The sequence below is a fragment of the Taudactylus pleione genome, unplaced genomic scaffold, assembly GCF_031769625.1.
Source record: "Taudactylus pleione unplaced genomic scaffold, aTauple2 ptg000458l, whole genome shotgun sequence".
In the NCBI taxonomy this organism is placed as follows: domain Eukaryota; kingdom Metazoa; phylum Chordata; class Amphibia; order Anura; family Myobatrachidae; genus Taudactylus; species Taudactylus pleione.
This window is the reverse complement of record NW_028284860.1, coordinates 1,996,277-2,013,000: the sequence shown is the minus strand read 5'-3', so window position 1 is coordinate 2,013,000 and position 16,724 is coordinate 1,996,277. Positions and strand designations below refer to the sequence as shown.

General features: G+C 42.0%; 1 protein-coding gene across 2 annotated transcripts in view; it reads left to right on the top strand.

Annotated features, from left to right (window-relative positions):
- The window catches only part of SRGAP2 (SLIT-ROBO Rho GTPase activating protein 2), a 153,973-nt gene that overhangs the window by 89,207 nt on the left and 48,042 nt on the right, over positions 1-16,724 (top strand). For both annotated transcript variants that reach the window (XM_088448563.1, XM_088448564.1), the window contains exons 5-7: positions 8,814-8,876; positions 11,364-11,579; positions 12,244-12,372. In XM_088448563.1, coding sequence (XP_088304689.1) covers positions 8,814-8,876; positions 11,364-11,579; positions 12,244-12,372 — 408 coding nt within the window. The remainder of the gene's footprint in view (positions 1-8,813; positions 8,877-11,363; positions 11,580-12,243; positions 12,373-16,724) is intronic.

Genomic DNA, 16,724 nt, shown 5'->3' with positions numbered 1-16,724 from the left:
GTTCCTTTTAACTGAAGAGGGGGTTGGGGAGGAGATTCGGTGAGGTCCATCTGACAGCAAATTCAAATGAATGAGGCACTGATAGCACTGCCAGTCTGTGCTTGTACAAGACAGGGAGGACAAGTAGTAAATATTCAGGGGTGTGTGTTGCTTTAGCAGTGATGTGAGGGAATAAGTTTCTACAGTAGTGATGGGGGGGGGTATATATTACAGTGGTGAAGTGTATACATGTTACTACAGAGTTGATGGGGAATGGCATTTTACTAGAGTTATGGTGGTGATAATTTACTTTAGAAGTGAGAGGGGGGGATAAAGTAACTACACTTTTAGCAAACTAAGTTATATTGCAGCCCATTCAGATAAGTAGTATTGATTTTAAAACTAACTCTAGGCTATATGTTTACCTATATCATTTATGATTTAACAGAGCATGGATGTCAGCAATGATACAGAGTATTTCTGCAACAAGATAGGTCACAATAATAGCAAACCTTATATTCTGTAACCTTGATCTAAGGAACTCTCATTATGGGGCTGGTTCGGAATCTGATGCTTCTGCGGCTGCTTTTCTGGATGGCTGTGGCAGCCTCCTTACTAGCTTATGCTAATGCGAGAATCCGCCCGTGTATGCAAAAAATCCATGTGACTGCATATGGAAGTCTATCCTGCCCACTGTTTTTACATCCACAGCCACCATCATTCGTCTGGAACTGACGTCCCACTTCCATCTGTATGCTACGATCGAGCATGAAAGTTGTCCGACATGCCCTTGACACACTTCCTAGACAGATCAGATCCATGCCCAGACATGGCGATTTCACGAATAGTGTGGTGCGTCGTACCATACCAACTGTCCCGCTTTTTAAGGACTATCCCGCCGTCCAGCTGCGGGTGGGTTTTGGGCAGGAGCATTTGCACAACATCTACACCATGCCGGGGAGAGCCTGGGGGTAGCCTAGCATCTGCGGCTGTGCTGGGCACACCCCCAGAGTGATGACAGTGGGGATGTTTTGTGTGGTCACCACAAGGCCACACCTCTTCTTTGGGCATGCAAGGAGACCCTCGTTTTCAAGCCCATATGTTGGGAGGTATGGTTGGAGGACAGATCAGTCCGTACGCAGTAGTGAATGCCGTCCGTGTGCTTTAGTCTGCACAGTCACCATGTACACGTTGCCGTTACAAATCAGTCCCTATATATGGTAATGTGGTAGAATTAAAGGGTGGCAGTCGGTCTTTTAATTCAGCATTAAAAATTAAATTATCAAGGTTTAATAGGGACTAATATATATGTTTTTTTCAGTGGCTGTAGAGCTCTGTAGTGGTTGGAAGCAGGACAGGCAGAAAACATTATTCCAGACCTGGCTTCTATATACTATTCGCTTCAAATATTCAGAGAGTGCTCAGTTAAGTCCCCAGTCTCATACAGAGTAGACATTACCTTGGCAAATCTGGGATTGAAAATAAAAATTCATACATGTATACATATATATCAATACAACAAGCGGCGCTCAGAGGTTTTTGAACAGCACGATACTAGTGTCTGTCATGTTGTTCAAAAACCTCTGAGTGGCGCTTGTATTGATCTGTGTGCTTCATATGCTATGAAGAGGGCAACGGGGTAAAGTATTGATTATTTTAGTTAGTGCCGGGTCAAAGTTGTGTGTGTATGTATATATATATATATATGTGTATGTATGTGTGTGTATATGTATATATATATAATTCTCCACAGTTCTGCCGGCACTCTGAACAAAAATGTGAAAACTTGATCCTATGCCAGCATCCAATTTCTTACAACTCCAAAACTTAATAGTTAAGATAGATGGATATATTTAGCTGAAGTACCTGGCGCTGCCTGGGTGTAAATATTCAAGTTAAGTTTTATTATGTGATGTCGTCCAAATGCATCCAGTGGAAGGCCCAGAATAAGCTCCCTGGGTCACAGTTCTGTCCGAAGCACTCCACCGTGAGGTCCGACCAGGACCCCAACCACTCCATTAGGCGTCCCAGACCAACTGCAACCCCTGTGTGAAGTTTTCACCCAGATCCATCCAGTGGAAAGCCCAAAACAGGCTCCCAAAGTTCTGCCCATCGTCCCTGGGACAAAGTTCTGCACAGTTTACACCAACGGGAGGTTTGCCTGGGACCTCAACCCCCTAGTATCTTCTGGGAAGTTTTCATCCAAATCTATCCAGTGGAAGGCTCAGAAAAGGCTCCCCCAAGTCTCAGTTCTGTCCAGTGTCCACCAACAGGAGGTCCAACCGGGACACTAACCCCCTAAACCCTGGCCACGATCCAACTGGAGGACCACGCATTGATTCCATCCCAATCGTTGCAGGGGTGTCCAAATGCATAACCGGACAGACAGACAAAAAAAAAACAGACCAAAAAAATAAAAATAAATATATATATATATATATATATATATATATATATATATATATATGATGTCAAAGTAAAGGATAATTAATTATTATTGATAAGGACTGAGAGATGACCATAAACTCAAATGCCTTATTAAATTGGCTGCAAATAGTAGATAAATAATATAAGCAGAGTAAGACCAGAATGATAAACACAATAGAGAAATAAAATACATCCATGCTGATCCTGCCAAGATTAAAATAAAACAATCTTCCATCCTATTCCAAATACTGAAGCGAGATGGTGTTTGTAATTTAGTGAGCTAACATTTTTATTGTGGAGCCAGTTGGATTGTTCACTGGTTTACATCATAGACATGCAGCCAGCGACTATATAGGAGATTACATCTCTAACTTCCGGTCTGCCCCTCCCTCCTGGGTGTCTCCCACGGGGACAGTACAGATAAAGAGCCAGCACAACGTGTGGTCCCCTTCCTGCCTTTGTAGTTAGAGCAGATGAAAGTCCCATAGGGAGATGGCAGTGAAATGGAAGGTATTAACAATTAATATGACAGCAAATGCCCCCTACTGCGTTAGTAGCCTTTAGAAAAAATAACTACATGAATAAGTAATGGCAGTTGCGGGATTTGGCTTAGGGAAACCTGTCTGTCCAGAAGTATTGTACTGTGGCAAGCCTATGTCTGCCTTGTGGTAGAGAATGCAGGGTTAAGTAGCCAAGCTGAGTCTTTTCCCATAGGAGCATTTCTCCTCTGTCTGACGCACATTTTTCTTTGTCATTAGAGCTATATCTGCCATCTCTCATGTTTTTACACTTAACTTGCGCATGAAGAGGGATATTACAATAACATTTTATAGAGGATTTTAAGGCAGCTAAATCTGTGTGTGCAGTAGCCTGTCCTGTGCCCATCTGGTGTCCGAGCTCTGCAGGGTATCTCCTCATCCAGTTCACTTACCAACCCTGCATCACCTCCAGAGCCTTCCCTCCCCCCAACAATCTTTCCTTCTGTTCCCGTCTGTCACGTCCTCCTGTTGCCAGTGTGTCCCTTGTATTCTGCCGGCGTTATTTAGGATGATGTAGTGCCAGGATAAGACCTGTCATAGGGGTTGGATTTCAAATTCCCCCTGTTCTTCAGTCTTTGTATGTACTGTAACATAATGGGCATCACATACTGGCACCAAAAGGTCAGCATCATGTTGGAATTATAACATTCCTATGGGTAGAGGGGTCATGATACCACCATAGTTGTCTGATTGAATAGTTTCTAGGGGCACTGCTGCCGGACAGGTGAGTCTATTCTATGCCCAAAAAGCTATGCCGACTCTATAGTACACCTCATTTAACATGCTGAAATATGATCATCATAGAAAAACTTACCCCTTTCAGTAAATCCTAGCTGCACCACCCATTAACAAATCTAACGTTACACAGACTTACAAATTAAACCACAATCTGGAGCTTTGTTGTTGGTAAGCCTTAACAATTCGGGCCATTTTCATGGATTAATCATATGGCTGGCTCTGTAAATTAGGAGCAGCTAGTTAGATTTGGATTTCTTTAATAATTTTTTTATGTTGTGACTTTTTCAATAAAGAATATTATATATCTCCTTTGCTGCTAACGTCCAATCCTTGTTTATTTGCCATTCAGATATATACCTTTTTTGTGATTCTTTGCAAACCTGCTCTATTTAGACTTTTTGTAGCATTAGTATGTGGTGCAGAGCTTGACAGTACTCTTAATACTTTAGCTGCCAAACTGGCTACTGTTGACCGCCAATTAACTGCAGATGGCATGTCGTCTCTGACAGATACTGTTACTATAAAGTGATTAAAATGAATAGTCTTTATCAATCCACAAATATTTCTAAGAAGATATAAAATAAGAAATCGGTTTCAGTTCTCTAGAATATTACCTTTTGAACAGTATTTATGTTGTGTAAAGATGCACAATCAATTAATATGCTGAATCTAAAGTGTGATACTTACCCAAACTGGTAAATATGCTTTTTAAAGTAGAAACTATACATTATGCCATTTTTTCCACTTCTTATAATTACATTATCATGCACTACAAATGTCAAATCATAATACAGGTTGAGTAGCCCATATAGAAAATGCTTGGGACCCAGGGGTATTTTGGATAATGGACTATTCTGTATTTTGGAATAATTGCATACCATAATTAAAGATCTTGGGAATAGGACCCAAATATACACACATAATGCATTTACGAGTTATATACACCTTATACACATAGCCTGCAGGTCATTTTATACAATATTTTCAATAATTTTGTTGCTCAAACAAAGTTTGTGTACAGAAATGAAATTAATTTAGGACCCAAATATACACACATAATGCATTTACGTGTTATATACACCTTATACACACAGCCTGCAGGTCATTTTATACAATATTTTCAATAATTTTGTTGCTCAAACAAAGTTTGTGTACAGAAATGAAATTCACGTATGTTTCATATACACCTTATGCACACAGCCTGAAGGTAATTTTATACAATAGTTTTAATAATTTGTGACTAAGACAAAGTTTGTGTATATTGAACCATCAAAAATCAAAGGTTTCTTTATCTGAGTCATGCCAAATAAATTCCGTATTTCGGAATATTTGGATATGGGAGACTCAACCTGTAGAAGATAATGCACGGAAACCACATTGTTACTAATTAATATTTGAGTGACACCTTGATTGAAATGAGAATGCATACTTATTCATACCATCCTGCAGTATTTTATGTGGGCACTCAAACATCATACCCATATACATTCCAAATCCAGGGGCATTAATATGGAGTTGACCCCCTTCCTTGCTACATTAACAGTCTCCACTCTTCTGGGAATGCTTGCAACTAGAATTTGGAAAATTTGCATCCATCCAGCCCCAGGAGCATTACTGAGGTGTGAAGCATGGATGGTGAGTGATGAGGACTGGCAAGCAGTTGGTGTTTAAATACATCCCAGAGGGGTTCCATAGGGTTGAGGTCAAGGTTTTATACAGGCTAGTCCTGTTCTTCCACACTAAACCCAGCTAATCATTTTTTGATGGACCTCACTTTTTGTACAGGGGCATTGTCAGGCTGACATAGGAAAGGATAGCAAACAATAGCGTCCAACAATGGCGCATCCACCTGTTGTGTAAATTCTCTTACATAGATATTCCACTTAGTTCTTTAACCTTTCTTTTTCTTTTTTTCCTTTTAACTTTTAATGTGAGTTTATTTGTGTGAATAAATCTTTTTTTGGATAGAAAAACTGTATTATGCTATGTATCTCTATCCTTTTTTCTCTCTGAGATAAAATCGATCTTTTGGAGGTTAATAATCTGGAACAGAAGCTACTTTAAAGTTAAAAGGAAAAAAAGAAAGGTTAAAGAACTAAGTGGAATATCTATGTAGGAGAATTTACACAACGGGTGGACACTTGAAAATGCGCCATTGTTGGACACTATTGTTTGCTATCCACTATTTATTCTAGAGTGTGGTGAAGGCTCCATTTATGTCAACAGGGCGGCTTCACTTTAAGAGGTCTTTTTGCGCATGTTTTCAGATCATCTTGTTTCTATTATTGACATAGGCCTTACCCAAACTGTGGCCACATGTACACAATTCTCTAGTATGTATGCTGTAGCATTAATATTTCCTTTCACTGTAACGAAGGTCGGACCATAAAAAAAAACGCCTCCTCGGATAAGCTTTATTTTAGCAGTGTGCTTTACACTACTCCAGCCAACGTTTGGCATTGCGCATGGTAATCTGGGGCATGTGTCTGGCTTCTCTACCATGGAAACCAAATTCATGAAGCTCTCACTGTACACTTTTTGTGCAGATGAGTCAGTTAGGAAGTCACTGGATTGTGTTGCAACCATGTTTGGTTTATTTTTAAGTGCTACACGCTTCAGCAATTGGCAGTCCTATGCAGCAATTTTGTGTAGCCGAACGCTTCTCAACTGAGCTATTGTTGCTTCTATTTTTCTCCATTTCACAATAACAGCACGTACAGTTAATGGGGGCAACACTAGAAGGACGGAAGTCTGACAAGCTAACTTGTTGAAAATATTCTATAACTCTGCTACTTAAAAGTTACTGTGCTTTTCAGTATGACCCATTCTACTGCTATTGTCTTACTATAGAGATGGATAAGTATATTTGATTTTGTGCATCAGTAAGCAATGAGTGTGACTGAAATGGTCAAACACGCGAATTAGATAGGACGTCAACATACTTCTGGCCGTGTAGTGTACATAGTTGTATACAGCGAAAGTTAGAGGGGAAAAAAAGACAATCTATTTAGTGTAGGTTGCAGAACAGCATTTACAAGTCAATAATGTAAAGTACTTTGATGGAAAAGTCCTATCATGGGTCTGTCCTATGAAGGTAAAGGGCTGGAGGTCAGAGTTTACAGTTTAAGAGGCCTGCAGTTTTACAACAGGATTAAATGAAGATGGGGACCACTTCTACATCGCGTTTGATTACAATTGCAACATTTTGGAATTATATATGTAATTACTAGGACCCACCCTGACAGCACAAGAGCAATTTAATCTCTGCACAGCCCCCTGCATCTCATAACAACCTATGTCACCACAGCAACTGCACCTCAGAACAGCCTCTTGCTTCATACTCTTACCCCCTGCATATCACAACAGTTTCATGCTTCTCATTCCTGTCCCCTGCATCTGACCAGTGTCACCATAACTCCCAAAGCTGCTGCCCTGCAGCTGACTGGGGCCCATCCACTGGGATGTGCTGCGAAGGGCAGTGGGATCATGGATGAGAGATTGGTATTGCAGCTATTGTTTTCAATAATTTTTATTAGAATTTTTCAAGAATAAGGTAAATTAAAGTGGGTACAGAAAAAAGAAAAGGAAATTGTAATTGCTATTGTAAGTATTGTATTGCAGCCACCGTAAGTATTATCAGCAGCATGTCCCCGGGGCTGGGGTACCTGTGTATATTTCCGCAGCTTCCATGCGCACCCCGGCTGCTGAGCATGGCGATGAGCAATGTCCTCTTTGCACAGTGTACCATGTATTACCTGTTGAGCTTCCTCGCCGTGGTGCCCCTGTCCAAGAACAGCACTGACTTCCATGGGAGGTGCCTCCTGTTTAAAGAGAGCATGTGACTGAGTGGGAACATCACACTGGAGAGGGAGAACTTCACTGTGGCGGAGTGGTGGCTAGAATCTGCCTGAAGGTTCAGTGTAGGGACGGGCATCGGAATCTGATAGTTACTAACCATCAATGTTTTTGTTCTGATGGTAGTGGTTTTACATTTGATGATGGCAGTCCGATGTTTGCCACCATCGAATGGAAAATATTTGATGGTGTTCCAATGGTTTGTTTCTTAATTCCTGATAGCTATGCCTCCCCTGACTCCTTCCTGGCTTCTCTGTCTGCATCAGGGCTTCTTCATGGGTTCTTTGGAGGCTGTCTCTCACTCTGTCTGCTTTAGACATCACCCTGCTCAGTCCCTGACTCCCTCTCTAGGCTTCTGCTAAGCAACAGGGCACATTGCTAGCTCTGCTTGTCTCTCTGAGACAGTGAAAGCCAATCAGAGCGCTGCCCTCACCCCTGCAGCAGCCACACAACAGTTTTTTCTGTGACTTGCTTCATTAAAATTGTCACTGCCTCGGCTCCCTTTTGTCACAGATGAATGGTTCATACACCTTAAACCCATACCTCCAAACTGTCCCGTTTTTCTGGGACTATCCCGCTGTCCCATCCGCGGGCCACAGTGTCCCGCGGTGGGGAGGGGAAGTTGGGGACGACACATATGGGTGTGCAAAAGGGGAACAGATGCATCTGTTCACCAGTGTAGGGAGAGCCTGGGGGCTGCCCAACATCTCGGAGAGTGCTGGGCACGCCCCCTATAGTGACATAAACGGGCGTTGCTTGAGGCTCCGCCCCATTTTCAAGAGGCCACGCCCATCCCTGTGAAGCCCCGTTCCTTTTCGGACGCGCGCCCCTTCTGTGCACAAAGTGTCCCTCTTAATGGACCATAAAAGTTGGGAGGTATGTAAATTGCCCTTGACCAATGAGGTATAGAATAGTGAAAACCCCATCAAAGTCTCTCTAGAGATTAGCCCAAGTGAATAGACAGACTTTTAAACTGGGGCCTTTAGTATGTGTGTGTGTATACATACATACATACATACATACATACATACATACATACATACATAGTGAGAGAGATTAAAAGAAAATGTATCTTCTTTTTTTTTTTTTGTCAAAATGAATCTAAAAATAATGTTTAAGATGCTGTATTCCTCCACACTTCTGTTTTAAGATGTTTTTCTTACCGTAGACTAGCTACACCCTTTGATATGCACAGTCAATGTTTCTTGATATATATTCATGCATACCTAGATAGCCATGATTAAAATATGAATGTGTTGCTTTGTGTCTTTGCAGAGTAAAGAAATTGGTCTGCAGCTGCATGAGGACCTCATGAAAGTCTTAAATGAGCTCTACACAGTGAGTGCTGGGGATTTGCATCATGGTTATCAAACTCCTACTGTGTTCATTTATGGGAAGAGTGACTGCATGAGGAATAGAGATCTGTAAATGTCTGAAATGACCCCGAAAAAAGACAATACTCAGTAGCTCATCCCACATCTAGTATATCTATAGCGGAAAAGGGAGGTGTTAATTCATTTCATTTTGCATTGGTTGCTCAGATCATTTTGAATAAGGAGGATTTTTGTTCCGTCTTCACCTACAGATGAAAGCAGTGATGAATCATAATGTTTATAATAATTAGCTGCATTTTTCTTCTTTAATAAAAGTACTTAAGCTTCCAGTGTTGAATAAAATGTGTGAATATTAAACACCAGATTGTAATTTATGCCGTACAACAGTAGTGGAAAGGCTTTGTAATTAGTAGTTGCCAACATTTCCTAGGTATAGCAGACAATCATAGTCTAGTTCAGGTTTTTACCATCAATTATTCAATTATTAGTTAATTATTCAAAAGATGGAATAACCGGTTTAGACCATTAACTCCAGACTCACTTGGGAAAAGTTTTCCCTGCGACTTGCCCATCTTGCAGGTAGAGTTACTACATTGGGATTTACACCAAGAGAATATTTTTCTCTCAATATTGCAACATACGTGTATATTGCATTTATTACAGCAGCTCAACTTTGACTCAGTTATTTTATTTAAGAGATCCCTTTGCTTAAAATTGTGTGGTGTACTTCAAATACTACTATTGAAGTATAAAAACATTCAAATAAAAACCTAGTAGTTTTTGTGGACAAAAAGCTGTTGACATCCTTATAAAAACTAAATACAATTTATTACAATAAAAAACATTTTGTACAGTACTAATACAATTTTAGACGATGCTGATTAGGTTTACAGGGTTAGACATTTGAACATGGACGATTCACCGTTAGGTTTAAAGTATGTATTCGTAGTGATGTAGTTACCGAATTGGGATCAAAAACAAGGACCCTACGCATTTCGTCTCCTTGGAGACTTCTTCAGGGGTTAATCTCTGTGCCTTCACATAAAAGATTACATGTTGTAATTTCCAAATGTTCTCAGAAATACTGTGTGTGTGTGTGTGTAAATATAAATATATATAACCAGAGTAACCGCCGTGTACAGCAGCTAGGAGTGACTCAATAAGGTGCTGGTATGTTGGCACAGGTATCTGGAGCCATGCTGACTGCAATGTATCCCACAGCTGCTGGAGGGTGCGTGGTGGAATACCCATGGAGCGAACACAATAATTGAGGTGGTCCCACAGATGCTCATTTGGGTTAAAGTCCGGGGAATTAGGGGGCCAGAGAAGTACTTGGAAGTCTTGGTCGTGCTCGTTCAACCACTCGGACATTTATAGCAGTGTGACATGTCGCATTGTCTTGCTGGAAGATCCCATCCACGTCAGGGAAGACAATCAGAATGTATGGGTGTATTGGCTCTGCAAGGATGGATTCATAACTAAATCGGTTTAGGGTGCCTTCCACATGGATGAGTGAGCCTAGAGAATGCCATGAAAACATTCCCCAAACCATAACGCTGTCACCACCAGCTTGTGTTCTTCCAGCAATGGTTGCAGTTTTTGTCCTCCGATGTTTCTCGCCTGACACGTGACAACATCCATCCGTTCGATGAAGCAGAAAACGTGACTCATCGGAGAAGGCAACCGGCACCAATCAGAGGAGATCCAATTCCGATACAGGCGTGAAAATTGATGCCTGTTACACCGATGCACCTTAGCATGGGTGCAGTGAGCATCTGTTTGCTTCCGAGCCTCACACGCAACAGGGTTCGCTGAACTGTCATTTTAGACACACGTCTGATGGCCCCCAGGTTCATTTTGACGGTGAGCTGCTCCACTGTAGCGTGTCAGATGGCCCTCGCGCACCTTCATAGCCGCTGTTTACTTCTCTCATCAATGGCACGTGGTGCTCTGCAGTTTCCACATTAGTTGTTTGCAATTGTGCCATTTGTCCAGTCACGATACATCTTCACCACAGCAGTATGCGAACAGTTCACAAACTGTGCTGTTTCAGAAATACTGCTCTCCTTGGCAAGAAAACCAATAATCAACTCTTTTAACCATGACAGCAATGAGTGCAGACGGCCTATCGCACACCTCATATACCCACCAAGCCAGTGGACGGCACGTGACGTACTTTGCGGGCTACTCTCTCTCTGCCGACGTCAAATGTAGGAGGTGGTCATAATAATGTGACCCGACTGTGTGTGTATGTATATATACATATGTGTTTACATACTGTGTGTGTGTATATATATATATATATATATTATAATATACACATTTTTTTTTTTTTTTTTTTCGACGTACCATTACTTCCATATGCCCTCTACTATTTTATTCGCCCAAGTGAATGCTTGGCGTAAATGAACACCCACTAATTTGCTGAATTTATTGTGCACTAAACATTTACAAAATTGAAATTTTGAAGTCATTTTATTTCTTATTCCAGGTGATGAAGACCTACCACATGTATAACGCAGACAGCATCACCGCGCAGAGTAAGCTGAAGGAGGCAGAGAAGCAAGAGGAGAAGCAGATGAGCCGATCAGTGAGACAGGAAGATCGGCAAACCCCTCGCTCCCCAGACACCGCCACTAGTGTCCGTCTGGATGAGAAGCACATAAGGCGCAGCTCAGTTCGAAAAATCGAAAAGATGAAGGAGAAGGTGAGAATTAGGATCATCTGCCTGCTTTGTTATTATTTTCTCTTGTTATGCTTTGTCACTATACCGTACATGTGATGTGTCTAAGCATAGTAGGATCATGTTTGTAGTCTATCTGTATATTGAAAAATAGGGTCATTCAAATATGTCTTTCCACTTTATATGTCCACTTCTCTGTTGTATATGATTACTTTCTAAGAAGAAATTTCATGTTCTTCTTTAGGCCGGTATCCAATTATCAGCAAAAAAATTTCGGTTTTTCTCACAAAAACACATACGTCCGCAACTTTTTGCAGATACCATGTATTTTCACTGCCATGATCGGAAGAAAAATGGCTTCTTATCACGGATTTATGAGGCCGGCGAAACAAAATCCCCAATAAGTGCCGGCATCGGGACTAATTGGATAGTACCGGACTAGGTAATTTTACCACGGCTAATTGGATACCGGCCTTAGTCTGATTTAATTTGCCACTTCTGCTGTTAATACAACTGCCGACTGTTTTATTTCTGCCCCATGAACAGTATATGTAGGATTAGCATTGTGCCTCATCACATTGATTCTGTCTGCCACATTGTTTCTCCTCCGTCTTACTGTGTACTGATGGGCGAGCTGCTCATGGTCTGATAGTTTCCTTTCTGTAACGTACTTGTTTTATTCCTCTAGCGCCAGGCCAAATACACAGAGAACAAAGTGAAGGCCATCAAGGCTCGAAATGAGTATGTACTGGCACTGGAAGCCACCAACGCGTCTGTCTTCAAATACTACATCCACGACCTGTCTGACCTCATTGACGTAAGAATCACAAATTTGTTTTTACTACAATGCAAATGCAATTAATATTTATCCATTGCATTATAGCCTCCCTTCTTCCCAAATATGTATTCCTAGTACAGTACATATTTGATCACAACCTCCTGCAGTTTATGGCACTTTTTTACATTGCTATTTGGCAAATGTGGATCTTGTCATTTTTTAGCTGAAAGTCAACATTGGAGTGTAATACAGGAGACAAGTGATGGCAAATTCTAATGCAACATTGGATGCAGGTCAGAGTGGACAGGGGGCTTTTTTTTTGTGTTAGCTTGCAGACATTTCAGCCAAAAGACACATGTCCTGTCTGTCAATAGACAATTAATGTCTTGAGGCTCTTTACCTCTACCACACACAGCATGAAGCCTCCACGTGTACAGTAAGGGCATAGGGCATAAGTCGGCCACGCCTTTTTCTTCTGGATGCTGACGGTAGCATCTTTGTGACAGACACATCTGTACACTAGAGTTCCAGCTATGTGTATATGAAAACATGTGCCATAAATTCACAGGTGCATATTTGTATGTACACAACAGTACAATTTATGCTTTCAGCTCCTATATTATGCAATGGATGCCAGATGCCTCTATAACTGACTTAACGTGTTTCAGGTTGTAAAAATTCTCTTTTGAAAATGTAAATGTTACTGAGCGCCTGGCACTATAACACTTTCTTTATTAAGTTGAATAAAGTCAGTCTTTGTGGTGTTTCTGTACTTAATGATTATTTTTCTTCTTCAGGGTCCACAGGGATACCATGGGGAATGTGGTTGGAGTGATCCAGGCACCAAACAGTTAAGCTTTCAGCTCCCAGGATGCCTCGTGTCCTCCTCCACATATCCCCGCCCCTACCCACAGGCATTCAGTTTTCGTTAGCTGCGGCAGGATTCAGACACATCTTTAAAACAGGAGGACTGGCAGGCCGACCCAAGCTTTTATTATATGGGTTTTTTTGTTTATTTTTACTACAGAGCAAGCAGCGCTAGACACCTGTGCTGTTGCTCCATCTACCTCCGCTGGCGCCGCAACACCAGTAACCCGCTGGTGCACGCCAAAGTCACCAGTCCGAACTTGGCTAGCGCCGATGCTGGGACCTGGGACTGCAGCTCGAAGCACGGGGACACAGGGAAGGTGGAGAACTACGTGGCAGTACGTACCTCCGGCGGTTGGAGACCTGTCGGAGGTTGCTGTAGTGGAGCCACCTGTGCTTCCGCTTCCCCACTAGACCAACGAGGGGCGGTGGCCATGGTTTTAAATTCAGCCCACCCAGGGGGATTAATACAGCATAGGGGAAGTAGGCTCTCCCTGACAGCCCCTCCCCCAGCCCAGTCGCAGATCCAGCTGAGGAGGTTTTCCCACATCTGGGTTGCTCTTATGTCCACTCTAGTCAGAGTACGGCTCAGTCAGCTGCTATATTTCAGCAAATGTTGCAGGCAAACAGACCGGTAGCCATTAAAGCACCTAAGCGGCTGATGAGCCGAGTTTCCTAAGTCTGAGCAGCTCACTGAGCTTATGGGAGAAGCATGGAGTACTCCGGATAAACAGTTCCATGTTAGAAAAAGATTACCATCTTTGTATCCTTTCCCACCTACCGAATGTACAAAGTGGGAAGTCCTTCCTACTGTGGATGCTCATGTGACACATTTTAGTCAGGAGCGCTACTTTGCCTATATTGTCCGCATCCTCCCTTAAAGATCCTACAGATAGAAAATGTGAACCATGTCTTGAATCTGTGTTTTAATTGTGTGGAGCTGTTACCCGGCCGGCTATGGCTGCGGCCTGGGTATCCAAGGCTGTTGAAGAATGGACGAAGGCATTGGAAGACACTCTACCAAATGCTACCAGAGAACAGCTGACCTATATCTCCCACATACGGGAAGTGGCCTCCTGTTTGGGAGAAGCTGCAATAGATGCTGGACTCCTGGCTTCTAAAGCATCGTTAGCTTCGGTTGTTGCTCGTAGAGCCTTTTGGTTAAGGTCCTGGAAAGCAGATGCAGGATCCAAGAAGGTTCTGGAATTCCTGCCTTTTTATGGAAACATACTTTTTGGAGCAGAATTGGATAAGATATTGGCTACTCTGGCAGATCTGCAGGTCTGCCATCAATAGCTACATCAAAGCCTAGGCAGTTCTCTTTATGGTCCTTTCGCCCTCAGGGAAGAGCAAAAGGACAGCCTTTCTCCAGACTGTCTAGTTCTCGCAGGACCGCCAAGCTGCAAACTAAGACTTCTTGGTTGGTCAGACATCCAGCTTCCAAGCCGGACGACAAACCCTCTGCCTGATGGGGCAGGCCTCCTCCTGGGGAATCCCAGGGTGGGAGGCCGACTTCTTCTTCTTGTGGGCTCCTGCAATCAAACAGATGCCTGGGTCCGAGAAGTGGTCTCTCAGGAGTATGCCCTCACCCTCCGGAGGCATCCTCCCCAGAAGTTTTTTTTTTTTGTACGACTCCCCCATCAGATTCTATCAAGGTTTTGGCCCTCCAGGAGGGCATTTACTCCCTGTCGCGTGCAGGGGTAATAATCCCGGTTCCTGTGGTTCAACAAATAAAGGGTTATTATTCCAATCTGTTTCTGGTTCAGAAATAAAATGGGTCTCATCGCCCTATTCAAAATCTGAAAACTCTCAACAAGTTTATCCGTGTAGAGAATCTATTTTGGAATCCGCGCTACGCTGGTTATGGGTGTTTGTTTTATAATTTAGCTGAGCTGCAGGGTCCAATTAGGATACCCGTCCCTAAATAATCAAGCTACATATATAAAGAATTATCCGCGCTCAACATGTGAATCAGCACTACCATAAGCAATACAATAATTGCAAATCGAGGCGGTGTGAGACCAGTATAGTATTGTGTTTATTTAGATACAATGGGTCATAATTGAGAGTACTATGGCTCCCGATTATTGTTACTTATTATCAAGGTTAGTGAGTGCAGTTTTGAGTGCTCTCCTAATTTTCCATATATAACTTTTTTTTTAATTCTTTACTATTTTAAATTCATATAATTGCTTACATATTTAATGTTTATTTATGTACATGCATGAGCGTGTGGGGATACAGACGATCCACCACTGTATATACTGTACTGCAAAACAGCACTCACTAACCCTGATAATTAGCAATAATCGGGAGCATAGTACTCCCGATTATGACCCCATTGTATCTAAATAAACACAATACTATACAGTCAGGTGCATAAATATTGGGACATTGACAGAATTTTCATATTTTGGCCTCTATTCACCACCACAATGGCTTTGAAATGAAACAAACAAGATGTGCTTTAACTGCAGACATTCAGATTTAATTTGAGGGTAATTACATCCAAATCAGGTGAACGGTGTAGAAATTACAACGGTTTCTATATGTGCCTCCCACTTTTTAAGGGGCCAAAAGTAATGGGACAAACTAAACACTCCTAAATCTAACTTTCACTTTTTAATACTTTGTTGCAAATCCTTTGCAGGCAATTACAGCCTGAAGTCTGGAACGCATAGACATCACCAGATGCTGGGTTTCATACCTGGTGATGCTCTGCCAGGCCTCTACTGCAAATGTCTTCAGTTCCTGCTTGTTCTTGGGGCATTTTCCCTTCAGTTTTGTCTTCATCAAGTGAAATGCATGATCAATCGGATTCAGGTCAGGGGATTGACTTGGCCATTGCATAACATTCCACTTTTTAGCCTTAAAAACTCTTTGGTTGCTTTTGCAGTGAGTTCTGAAGCATTTGACTGAATATGAGCATATAATATTGCCCAAAACACTTCAGAATTCATTCTGCTGCTTTTGTCAGCAGTCACATCATCAATAAATACAAGGGAACCAGTTCCATTGGCAGCCATACACTACCACCACCATGCTTCACTGATGAGGTGGTATGTTTTGGATCATGAGCAGTTCCTTTCCTTCTCCATACATTTCTCTTCCCATCACTCTGGTACAAGTTGATCTTTGTCTCATCTGTCCATAGGATGCTGTTCTAGAACTGTAATGGCTTTTTTAGATGTTGTTTGGCAAACTCTAATCTGGTCTTCCTGTTTTTGAGGCTCACCAATGGTTTACATCTTGTGATGAACCCTCTATATTCACTCTTGTGAAGTCTACTCTTGATTGTTGACTTTGACACATATGCACCTACCTCCTGGAGAGTGTTCTTGATTTGGCCAACTGTTGTGAAGGGGTTTTTCTTCACCAGGGAAATTATTCTTCTGTCATCCACCACAGTTGTTTTCCATGGTCTTCCGGGTCTTTTGGTGTGCTGAGCTCTCTGATGCGTTCTTTCTTTTTAAGAATGTTCCAAACGGTTGATTTGGCCACACCTAATGTTTTTGCTATATCTC